General features: G+C 38.0%; 1 protein-coding gene across 2 annotated transcripts in view; it reads left to right on the top strand.

Annotated features, from left to right (window-relative positions):
* The window catches only part of TMEFF1 (transmembrane protein with EGF like and two follistatin like domains 1), an 82,430-nt gene that overhangs the window by 41,220 nt on the left and 28,576 nt on the right, over positions 1 to 12,634 (top strand). For both annotated transcript variants that reach the window (XM_058694750.1, XM_058694749.1), the window contains exon 6: positions 11,438 to 11,586. In XM_058694750.1, the coding sequence (XP_058550733.1) occupies positions 11,438 to 11,586 (149 nt within the window). The remainder of the gene's footprint in view (positions 1 to 11,437; positions 11,587 to 12,634) is intronic.

Raw genomic sequence — 12,634 nt, 5'->3', positions numbered from 1 at the left:
TGTTTTGGGTTCTTTAAAAATAAGTTTTACTTCTCCCAGGCTCTTAGCTGCTGCTTCTGGGTTTTGTCAGTGTGCCTTGACAATGAGCCTGGGTGTAGATAACCCCAGCTTTTAAATTTGCTTCTCTTCTTTTCTGGAATAGGAGATAATACAATTATAGAATAAAGAATTTAGAATAAATTCTAAACATAAACCAGAGTAATTAGGTTCTTTTTGTTTTTTAAGGTTTATTTATTTTGAGAGAGAGAGGGAGAGAGAGAGAGAGAGAGAGAGAGAGAGAGAATCCCAAGCAGGCTCTGTGTTGTTAGCACAGAGCCTGATGCAGGCCTGGAACCCGCGCACCTTGAGGATCATGACTTGAGCTGAAGCCAAGAGTTGGACACTTAACTGATTGAGCCACCCAGGTGCCCGGTAAATAGGTTCTCCTGAGTGAAGTGTGTGAACTTGATTTATTGCATATGTTTTCTCTCTTGTCTGCTCAGTGGCTAATTTATTTATAATTTAAATTATTTTTAGCTTCTGAAAGGTTTTTCCCCCTTTTCTTCCTGATGTATAGGATGCCTCTCCAATGACACTCTGGTGTTTGCATGGGTTAGTGATGGCTATTTTCATTGGTGCTTACCTTTTAATTTATACCTAGAGCTAGGTAGTGAGGTTCTAAGAAATTTAACTTCCACCTAGGTGAGATAGATTTCAGTATTTCATTGTGACCATTGTGAAGTACAGTGGATAGACCCTGTGCTTAGTCTTTTTTTTTTTTCAACGTTTTTTTTTTATTTATTTTTGGGACAGAGAGAGACAGAGCATGAACGGGGGAGGGGCAGAGAGAGAGGGAGACACAGAATCGGAAACTGGCTCCAGGCTCCGAGCTGTCAGCACAGAGCCCGACGCGGGGCTCGAACTCACGGACCGCGAGATCGTGACCTGGCTGAAGTCGGCCGCTTAACCGACTGCGCCACCCAGGCGCCCCTGTGCTTAGTCTTTTTAAAATTTTTTTTTAAGTTTATTTATTTATGTGTTTAAGTAGTCTCTACACCCAACGTGGGGCTCAAACTCACAACCCCCGAGATCAAGAGTTGCATACTCCTCTAAGCCAGCCAGGCACCCCTTCTGCTTAGTCTTAAAACTCAGAAACGGCACCTGCTTTACAGCACATTATATTTCTTAAACCATAGGGATCTTAGCAACCACACCCCCTCTTTTTCTAAATGGTATTTCTAATCTGACCAAATCTGAAGTTATTGTTACAAGATAGCCATCAGCTGTTTGTCTGGACATTGGGGCTGAATAATCCTAGAACTCCTTTACATCAGTACCTTTTATATTCCTGACTTAAATCTTGGCCCACAAATGGTTTGTGGAATCTGTAGAGTCATCAGGCATAATGTCAGTACAGGTAAGTTATAAAAATCCTCTAATTATTTCTTTTGAACTTTGTGTATGGTGCACTTTATGGAAATAGCTCCTGTTCTGCCTCTTTGATGTCAGTCTCTTTGGAGATGCTCTTTCCTTAAATGATAGGAGATCTTAGAGTTGCTCAGAGAATCATTGTAGGTATGCAGTATGACAGACAACATTGATAAAGTTAATCTACCTGCTGGACATCTTTGTCATTTGTGGGACCATTTTCTGTTTGACACAGCTGGTCAGTGTCACAATCTGATGAGTCTCTCCCTTAGAAGGTATGATGAAATCTTTTTTCTTGTTTAAGCAAAGAGAATGATGCTTATATATGTGTGTCCTCTGTCGTGTTCTCCTTTCTGGAGGCTACATATACTTCTTAGCAAAGAACCAAAGAAGTACCTTTCCTACCATTATCTTCTACTCTTATTTCCTCTAATCAGAGATGACAATAATTTTTGTCATTTAACATTGCCTTACTCTGGATACATAGAATATAGACTTAAAACTATTTAGGTTTAATACATTGCTATGATGATCCCTTAGATTATAATGGAAAAATAATTGTATGCTGTTCTTTTTCTTCTGATAACAGGAAACAACACGATTAAACATAATTTTGTACAAAGTACAAATTGGATATTAGCAATGACAGGCTCCTTTGTCCAGAAGTATCTTCCTGTAGTGCTACACAGCTGCCAATAAAGCTTTCCTATGAGAGGTTTGTTTTTAAAATACAGAACAGGGGCGCCCGTGTGGTTCAGTTTGTTGAGCATCTGACTCTTGATCTCGGCTCAGGTCCTGGGATTGACCCACTGGATTGGGCTCTGCACTAAGTGTGGAGCTCTTTCTCTCTCTCTCTCTCTGCCCCTCTCTTCCATTTGTGTGCTCCCTGCCATCAAATAAAAAAAAATGAAAGTGCAGAACACCGTATCTCCATGACTTTTGGCAGTTTTTTGAATGCTCTGTTACTCTTTGATAGTTTGTCTGTTATTCCCTCTTCTGGACTCGCATCCCTATTTATGTACTTGTTTAATACCTACTCTTGTCCCCTGACTTGAATGAAATTTAACTCATCACAGGATAACACCTCTTCTGGAAGCCTCCCTTGCTGTCTTCCATAGTCCCTATGAGTTAGGTGACTTTATTCCCTGTTACTCCTTGTTCTTGAGAAATAACCTCTTCTCTTGGGATCACTAGCAGAATGTGGGCTCCCTAAGAGCAGGGACTTTGTCTTGCGGATTTCTATACTGGATGAACTTGCCATAAGGTTGGGTTGTAGGGTCCCTCTATAGGTCTTTGTTGAACTCATGGCTGTTCACATTAGATCTTTAGTATTCACTTAGAGCTGCACATGGGGTTGTTGTAAGGATTTAATATATGTGAAAAAGACTGGTATTAAACTTGTTGAAGGCTTCATAGGTGTTTGTTAAATCTAAATATAAATAACTTCACATGAATTAGTTTAAAGCCAGTGTTTTCTTAACTGCTAAATAAACTTACCATATCAAGAAGGAATAACACTTTCTGTGTAAAGTAAGGAGAAAGAAGGAAAAGGATAGATTTTTTTCAATAAAAATACTACTACTTTCAGATGTATATAGTATTTGATTTCAAAGCGTTTTTTTTACAAAAGCTTATTTGGTTCTTTCACCAGTATTAGGAGGTATCATCCCTATTTTAAAGACTTAAGAGTTGTGATTTGCAGAAATCATAGAAGTCATTGAATTCATTTATTTATGTATGTATGCATTCATGCCTTTGAAATTTGCAGTGTTAGAAATGCAAAAGCTTTAAAAGACTTTACTGTAAAAAGTCTTTTTCCTACCTCTGTTCCCCAGCCACTCAGTTGTCTTCACTAGAGGCAGTCACTGTGATGTTTATTTAATCTCTCAGCAATTATTTTATGCATGTACAAGCAAATATATACACATATTCTCTTTCTTTCCTTTTTTAAAAAACTAATGGCAGCACACTATACATACTGGTCTATGCTTTATTTAAGACTTTTATTGTAAAATGAATGTTTACATACAGAAGTGTTTAAAACATATGCATGCAATTTAAGGAATACTACATCTGTGTACCTAACATCTAGGGTACAAAATAAAATATTGCCATATTACCAATATGGAGCATTAATCCAGCCATGGATGGAAGGGGCAATAGTGCCACTATTACGTGAAACCTTTCAGAAGAAGATACATTGAACAGTCTCTGAATCAGGGTCTGGCTTTTAGTTTCCCAGAGAGTTTACAAGATTCCCTTCTGGGGACGTCAGTGGGCAAGAACATGAGTGAGTCATGGGGAACATAGGGCTCACCACAGTTGAGACATCTGGCAGGATTCTAGTGTTGCCAGGTACAGATGACTGGCAGGAATGTGGTCAGGGAAGGGCCTGCCCTGTGTTTTCTACTTCTCCTCCTGCCATAGCTGACCTCCAGCTCTCAGGAGTCAATTAAAGGAGTATGCTCATTTGAGTCAGGCAGTAGGACATTGGAGGGGAGAGTGGGAAATTCACCACCATACAGTTAAGACAAGCCAAGTATGAATCTGGATCAGGCTTACCTGGGCATTCTGTCCCCTGGCTAAAAAGGGCACAGTGGCACTGGGCCTCTTAACAATTGCAGCCATCAACAGAACTGTCTACAGAGTGAAACTTTGAATGTGGACAGGTTGCCCTGTACATCTTGTATATAGCTATCACCCTGGGATCTTCCTTTAGTGTTGTATCTTTTTCAACAACAACCAATTCTTCAATTTCCTACACCAACCAGGTGTCTTACGATTTAATTCAGTTCTGACACTCTACTTGGAGTTAGCATAGAGCCCACAGATTGAAGGCACAAACCCACAAGACACCACCTGCAAGTGAGGTTCCCTGCATTTTGGCCGAGCATACTACTAATTTGAAGATCTCCTGCAACCTTCCCTTAGGTTTGGTAATTTGCTAATATGGCTCACAGAACTTAGGAAAGTGCTGTGCTTACTGTTTATTATAAAGGATGTAAATAGGCAGGCAGATGAAGAAGTACATAGGATGAGGTCTGGAAGGGTCTTGAGCACTGGAGTTTCTGTTTTGTTTCCATGGTGTCAGGTATACCACCTTCCCAGCACGTGAATGTGTTCACCAACCTAGAATGTTTCTGTTTGAAGTTTTCTACTGAGGTTTCATTATTGGTTAAATTATTGGCATTGGTGATAAACTCCATCTCCAACCCTTCTCTCCTTCTCCCCTTCCCAGAGGTCAGGTGGGTTGGTGGGGTGGGGAAATGGAAGTTCTGATTCTCTAATTACCATGGTTGGTTTTTCTGGTGTCTAAGCGGCCCCTCTCTCCCCTCACCTAATGATGCATTTCCTTAGCATTTCCTTAGACTCTCCTTAGAAAGTTTTGAGGGTTTTTAGGAGCTCGGTGTCAGGAACAGGGCGTTATACCATGAGTATCCTAGAAATTCATGTACCTCTCTCCTATATAGGATAGTCTGTTTCTTGCATTCTTTTGCCTTTAATTTCTTGGTTTTAGTCTCCTATTTTAGCATATTTTTCAGTACCTTCTTGAAAAAGTGTACAAGATGTTAAAAAAAAAAAAGCCAAAAAACTTTTTAGACCTAATGTTTGAAAGTGTTTTATCCTACGCCTAATACCTGACTTATAACTTGTCAAGTACATAATTCTAGGTGGGAAATAATTTTCCCTCAGACTTGAGAAAGCATTGCTCTACTGTCTTCCAGCTTTCAGTATTGCTGTTGAAGCCTGAAGCCATTCTGATTCTAGAACCTTTGCGTATGATTTTTTTTCTCTGTATTGAAGCATGTAGGATCTTTTGGTCCCCAGTGTAGTGAAATTTCACAATGTTGCACCCCTTCTTAGAAAGTTACTTCCTTTTTTTTTCTTTTTAAGTTTATTTATTTATTTTGAGTTAGAGAGCGAGCAGGGGAGAGGGAGAGAGAGAGAATCTCAAGCAGGCTCCACACCACCAGCACAGAGCCCAATGTGGGGCTTGAACTCACGAACTATGAGACCATGATCTGAGTTGAAGTTGGATGCTTAACTGATTGAGCCACTCAGGCACCCCAAAAGTTACTTATTTCTGACTTGAGAAATTTTCTTCAATTAGTTCTCTGATGATTTCCTTTCCTCTCTTTTCTCTCTAGTATTTCTGTTATTTGGTTGTTGGGCAGCCTGGACTAGTCCTTTAATTTTCTTTTCTCTCATTTTCTATGTTTTAAAATTTTTGCTGTACCTTCTGAGAGGTTTCTTCAGCTTTATCTTTCAGTTCTCTTTTGAGTTTTTTGTTTCTGTTTGCTGTAATTTTGATTTCTAAGAGCTTACCTTTATTGTCATGGTGCTCCTTTTTCATTGCATCCTATTGTTGTTTTATGATTGCAGTATCTTTTTGTGCCTGTGCGTTATTGGTTGGTATTCTGTCTGCTGTAAGGATAGATTTTCTTTTATTCATTTTTACTCAGTGAGTGCTATTCTGTTAACTTTTGTGTATTTTTTAAAGTTTATACGGCCTTGGTGAGTTAGGGAGTGTTCCTTCTATTCTCTGGACAACTTTGTGCAAGAATAGAATGACCTATTTATTGAATGATTGGAGTGAATGTGTTCATGAATTTTCTTTTTAAAAGACACCTGGCTCTGAAGCTGTCTTTGAAGGACACATTTTTTCAAACAGATGATTTAATTTATTTAATGATTATAATACCATTTAGCTTCTGTTTCTTTTTTGGTTAAATTCAATAGTGAATATTTTTAAAAAGTTACTCATTTCACATGTTTTCAAACTTGCTATCTTAAAGTGCTTTATAATAACTTTTCATTATTGATTAAACCATAATCCCCATTGAATCTAGTCTTTTTCACTGCTGATATGTTTTTCTCTTGTTCTTTTTCTTTCTTTCTGGATTAATCCTCCTTTGTTGATTTGAAAGTTTTTTCAAAGGATCAGCTTTGGCTTTATTGATCTTTTCTGTTGTAACCATGTCTTCTATTTCTGCTGAGATATATTTGTATATCCATATCTCTATCTCCATGTATCTATATCCATATCATCTGTTTTTCCCTTCTTTTTTGTTTTCATTGGATTTATTTCATTGTTTTTTTTCCCTAGCTTCTTAAATGGATGCTTAGTGATTTAATTTTTAGCCATTTTTTTAAGACTTGAGAAAAAACTTGAAGGAAGTGATGGATTGAACCTGGTGGGTGTCTGAGGGAAAAGTGTTCAGGGAGAGGGAAAGCCCTGAGGCAAGAGTGTCGCTGGTGTGTTTGAGGGAAAAGCAAGGCCAGTTTAGTGAAAGATTTTTCATGATAAATCATGAAAATCATGTGGAAAATACTTACCTCCTTTCATTTGTTACTTTCCATACTGAGATATCTATTTTACATAACAGCTATGAGTAGAGAGAACACCATCCCAGCCACTTATTACTGATCTTGGGCTTTTTAACTTTGTTCATATTCATCTTCCCTTTTCATAATTATTTGTTGTCGGGATTAATAAGGCAAATGTGAGTATTCCTGCACAGTAGGTACAGAGTAAATGGTTGTTAGATGTCTTGAATTTGGCATTTTTACTGAAGTGATTTCTTTCCCCGTTAGTGCACACTCCTAAGGTTTGGGCATCCTGCCCTCTGCTATGGATGCCCTGTGCAAACAGCTATAATCACTGTAATCAGTAGTATCAGCAGCCTTTGGAGTCTAATATTTTCCTCCTCTGCTCATTGTTTCCCTGGACTTTCCTTGACATGGTAATTTGATTTTCTTTCTGCCCGTGCCATTGAGAAGAGCAGCCTGGTGTGTTCTCACGGTTTGCAGTCTGACAAGCGGTGGTGCCATCCCACCGAGGAGCGCTGACTTTCTCCTACACTTAGTCACAGTTGTGCTCAGTGCCCACTGCTCCATCGCTTGTTTCTCCTCACTGGATTGGTGTGGTATCTTGCCTTTGTTGTTGAGCTGTTTCTGATTCCTGGAACAGTACTTTAATCTTTCGTCAGCCCACCTTTCTCTTTTATTGCCATTCTACTTTTGCCCACTCGTATCCTGTCAACCTGAGGTCCGCAAGGATGTTCTGTAAAGGGCCAGCTGATAAATATTTTACACTTTGCAGACCAGATTTGCTCTCTATCCCGTTCTTTTTGCCCCCTCTCCCCCCACTAAAATGTAAAAGCCATTTTTGATTTTAGTAAATAGGAATTTTAAATTTTTTTTCTGGTGCCTTGATTTTTAAATTGTGAAATAGCATATATATTTAAAAGTGCATGAAAACTTACATGCTTGGTTTAGTGCATAAAAATGAAACAAAATTTTGTGAATCCTACCTCCCAAGCCAGGAATAGAATATTACCAAAACCTCAGAGCTGCCCTCCCATGTTCCTCCCTGAATACATCTGGTATACTGCATTTTGTGGAAATCATTTCTTTGGTTTTTAAAATAGCTTCACCACAGATGGTAAATCACTTAATATATGATTTGGCTTTTGATTGATATTTAGTTTTGTATAAATGGAATCATCACTATATGTACCTTCTTTTGCTCAGCAGTTATGTTTTTGGGATTCATTCATGTTAATGCACATAGCCATAGTTCATTCAATTTCATTGTGTATTGAATTTAATTAAAAAAATTTTTTTAATGTTTATTTTTGAGGGAGAGAGAGTGTGTGTGTGAGCGGGGGAGGAGCAGAGAGAGAGAGAGAGAGAGAGGGGGAGACACAGAATCCGAAGCAGGCTCCAGGCTCTGAGCCAGCAGCACAGAGCCCAACGCGGGGCTTGAATTCACGAATTGTGAGATCATGACCTGAGCTGAAGTCAGACGCGTAACTGACTGAGCCACCCAGGCGCCCCTATTGAATATAATTTTTTGACTATACCACATCCTTTTACAGTCCATTTCACTGTTGATGGACATTTGGATTGTTTCCAGTCTTTTGTTCTCATGAATAATGCTGCTGTGAACATTCTTTCTTATGTTTCCTGATGCGCAAGGAGCTTACCTACCAAAGGCCTTACCTACTAGTGAAATTGTCAGGTCCTTGCAAGGCTAGCTTTGGTAACATTATGTACAGATTTACACTTTTGTTCTTCATTTGCATTTCAGATTTTCTTTATAAGATCAGTTTTCAACTGCCTTTATGATTACTACCTTTACTGACAGCCAGCGGGTAACAAACTCTTTAAGTTTTAACTTCTTCCAAATTTCTTTTATTTTACTTTCATTCATGAAAGTTATTTCTCTTCATATATATTTCTTTTAATTTCAGCACATTGCAGGTATTATTTCACTGTCTTTTGCTATAAATAAACAATTTGGCTTCAGTATTGCTTTTGAAAACACTTGTCCCCCTTATTTTTCCCTCTGTCTTCTTTCTGGCTGCTTTTAAAATACTCTTTTTTGATGTTTTTATAAAATTCCACTGTGACATCTCCATGTCTACATTCCTTTTTAATAATCCTGTTTGGAATATATTAGTCTTCTTGGGCATTTAGATGAGTATCTTTTTTAGTTTTAGAAAGTTTGACAAGAAATTGCTGAGAATATTGCCCTTGCCTCATTCCTTTTACTCCTTTTTGAGGTCCAATCAGATTTTTTTCTAGATTCTGTTGCTTTTGTCTTCCATATCTCTCTCTTTATTTTTTCTTGAAGGCCTTTTACCATTTTTAAACATGTTTTTTATTTTTAAGAGAGGGTGAATGAGTGTGGGAGAGGCAGAGAGGGAGAGAGAGGATCTGAAGCAGTATCTGCACTGTCAACAGAGAGCCTGATACGGGGCTCAAACTCACGAAACTGTGAGATTGTGACACGAACTGAGGTCAGACGCTTAACTGACTGAGCCACCCATGCGCCACAGTCTTCCGTGTCTCTTAATCTTTTTTTCATGTTCCATCTCTCTTTGCTGTGGTCTGGGTAATTTCCTTTAACCTGTCTTCTGCTTCCCTAACTCACGTTTAGTTTATCTAATCTGCTGTCAAATCTAAATAGTTTTTCATTTCTAATCATACATTTTTTATCTATTAAAAATGCAATTTGGTTCATTTCCTCTCCTTCCCCTCTTCCTCTCTGCTCCCCTCATTTTTTTTTTAAATGTTTATTTTTGAAAAAGAAATAGTGTGAGCGGGGCAGGGGCAGAGAGAGGGAGACACAGAATCTGAAGCTGGCTGCAGGCTCCAAGCTGTCAGCACAGAGCCCAACACAGGGCTCACACCCACAAACTGTGAGATCATGACCTGAGCTGAAGTCAGAGCTTGACTGACTGAGCCACCCAGGCACCCCTCTCCTCCCTTTTTTTTTTAAAGTGAGCTCTACCCTGTTGTGGGGCTCAAATTTAGGATGCCAGGATCAAGAGTCTCATGTTCCACTGGTTGAGCCAGCAAGATGCCCTGCTTGGTTCATTTTCAGATCAGCTTTTTCCACTCATGGTGTTTTATTTCCTTATTTCTTGTAGATATATGACTGAGTGAGTGTGTGTGATCTACTTATTTTTCTCACAACTGTATCTTGGAAAGTGTGTGAGGCTGAAGATAATAAAGTTGGGTTTCTCCAGAGAAGATTGCATTTGCTTCTGTCAGTTGCCTAGGGCCCCTTCTAGTCCTTGGCTCTTAAAATAAACTCTGGGTTTGAGGTTTTTCAGAACACCCAAGTAGTGTTTTAAGTTGTAATTACCCATGTGAGGGCTGGCTTATGGTTTTTAATTCTCAGGGGAGATGTTTTTCTTCCCTCTCTTCAATGCCATGACTCAGGACAGCATTTTCCCCCCCTTTAAATAGTCCCTGTGGAACATGACAACTCATTTCTGGTTTACCCTCATGCTGAGAGTTGTTACTTTTTGACATACCCACTTATCTAGGGTCTTCAGGCTCCCCATTTAGGTAGGTCAGTATTCTTTGTCTTTTGTTCCCAGAGGCCTGCAAAGCCACAAAAGTTGATAATTGAGTTTACACAATTTGGCAACCACTTTCAAGGTGAAAATCAGCTTTAGCAAACTCAATTGACCTATCTCTCTTCCTGTCTTCATTTAACTTTTGTCAGAATATTCCCTGATTTCTTGTCAATTTATGAATGCATTTGAGAGAATATTTTAAAATACCTTTCCTATATTTTTTGTTGTTTTCATCAGGAATATTAGTTTAGCTTCTAAGACTACAGCAATGCTAGAAGGAGAAATCTCAGTTTTTTTTTTACTTTTATATTCCCAGTTAAATTTTATTGTTCTTGAGAGGAGTGGCCATGTCTTAGACTTCCTTATGCAATCTTAGTATTGAGTGGACACTCAGTGGTATAGGTAGATATGCAGCTAGTAACACTTTTGAGGGCTTTCAAATTACATGTTTTATATCAATTATGTTTTTTAATCTTTCCAGTTATTTGGCGAGGTAGGGATATTATTATAACCTCTATTTTGCAGGTAAGTAAACTAAAACTTAGGGGAAGAATCTGGACAAAAATTTGGTAATTAGTTGGGCTAGGATTTAGATTCATGACTTTTGATTCATAATTCTGTGTTCTTTCTACTATACCATGTTGCTTTTTAATTAATGTTGACATTTGACATCTTTTGATTATTATATCTAGATATGAAAATTTCAGGGAAACCACCGGATTAACAATATCTAGATGAAATTATCCCTAAACTCTCACTTGAAAGAAATTGTTAGGGGTACCTGGGTCCCTCAGTTGGTTAAGTGTCTGACTTTGGCCCAGGTCATGATCTCACGGTTTACCAGTTTAAACCCCGTGTCAGGCTCTGTGCTGGCATCTCAGAACCTGGAGCCTGCTTCAGATTCTGTGTCTGTCTGTCTGTCTCTGCCTCTCCCCCACTCATGCTCTGTCTCTTACTCTCTCAAAAATAAATAAAAACATTAAAAAAAAGAAATTGTTAGCTTGTTATTGTTAAACTTTTGTTTTACAGTTGTTAAACTTTTATCACTTAGAATAATATATTGACTTCTGTTAACAGAAAGCAGAAAAGAAAATGAAATGCAGCACTGTGAAATTTTGTTGTATTAAAATATAGGTAATTTATATCTTTTCCAACAGGTGTGTATGTAATATAGATTGCAGTGGATACAGTTTTAATCCTGTGTGTGCTTCTGATGGGAGTTCCTACAACAATCCTTGTTTTGTTCGAGAAGCATCTTGTATAAAGCAAGAACAAATTGATATAAGGCATCTTGGTCATTGCACAGGTAACAGCTATTCTACTCACCCAGAGACCTGTCTTTATTATATTGTGTGTCTGAATTCTTATTTGTCATTTTGGTAGTGTTCCATACTTGTAGAATGAGAAATCTTTGCTTTATTTATTTTTTTAATTTCTTTATGTTTTAGAATTTCTTTGTTCTGTTACTAATTTAGAATTTTTTCCATTTATTTTCATCTTCTTAAAATTCAAACCATGCTTTTTTGTTGTTCATATAGTTACTAAGCTATTCCTTACATGGACTTATAGATACATTTATAGTTCTTAAAGGTTGTCTCGAATTTATAGTAATAAATATAGCTGTTTAAGAATTAGTCAACTTATTTCAATTATAATAAAACTATAAGCATTGCCATGTATTTCTTCATCTTTTTTTCTACAGCCGAAAAGTTTTCACATTCTATGTTCACATTCACATTTCACATACTGTGTTTTCACATTCTCTCTGCAGTTTTTGCCCCTACATATTATATACTGTTAAGAGATTTTGGTGTGAAGTTACAGAATATAAGGAAAAATTATCACCTTCAGTTTAAAATTCTTTTTTTCTCTTTTTGCTTTATGTCATAGTTTGGAGGCCATGATACCAGCTAAGAATTTATTTTTGTTTTCTATTACACCTAGAAATATCCAGTCACTAAAGGCAGAGGTTCTCAATCTTCTTTCCCTAGTAATACACGTATGGGTGAGGATAATGTATCATTCCTAGTAACATACAAGAGCCAGGCACATTGTCATGGACTAGGATTGTGGTCCTAGTAGTCCTGCTTAGGAAGTCCATCCCTCCTACCTGTTTTGGATTTATTAAAGGGATATGTTTTTTATCTAAGCTAAGAGAAAAAAGTGGTAAGGCAAAGTTTGGTACTTTATGTTGGTAACAAATTATTTGTGGAATACTGCACCAGGGATTGCAGTACCTCTGGTCTAAGCTACCAGAGAATGCCCAAGGGGCTCATAAGAGGATTTCCAGTTGGGGGTCAAAAATGGGCAGGAGAGTGGCCCTTGGGTGGCTCAGTCGGTTAAGTGTCTGACTT

This window comes from Neofelis nebulosa, chromosome 12 (genome assembly GCF_028018385.1).
Source record: "Neofelis nebulosa isolate mNeoNeb1 chromosome 12, mNeoNeb1.pri, whole genome shotgun sequence".
Taxonomy (NCBI): Eukaryota; Metazoa; Chordata; class Mammalia; order Carnivora; family Felidae; genus Neofelis; species Neofelis nebulosa.
Note: the sequence above shows the minus strand (reverse complement) of the source record. Positions and strands in the feature narration are given on the sequence as shown.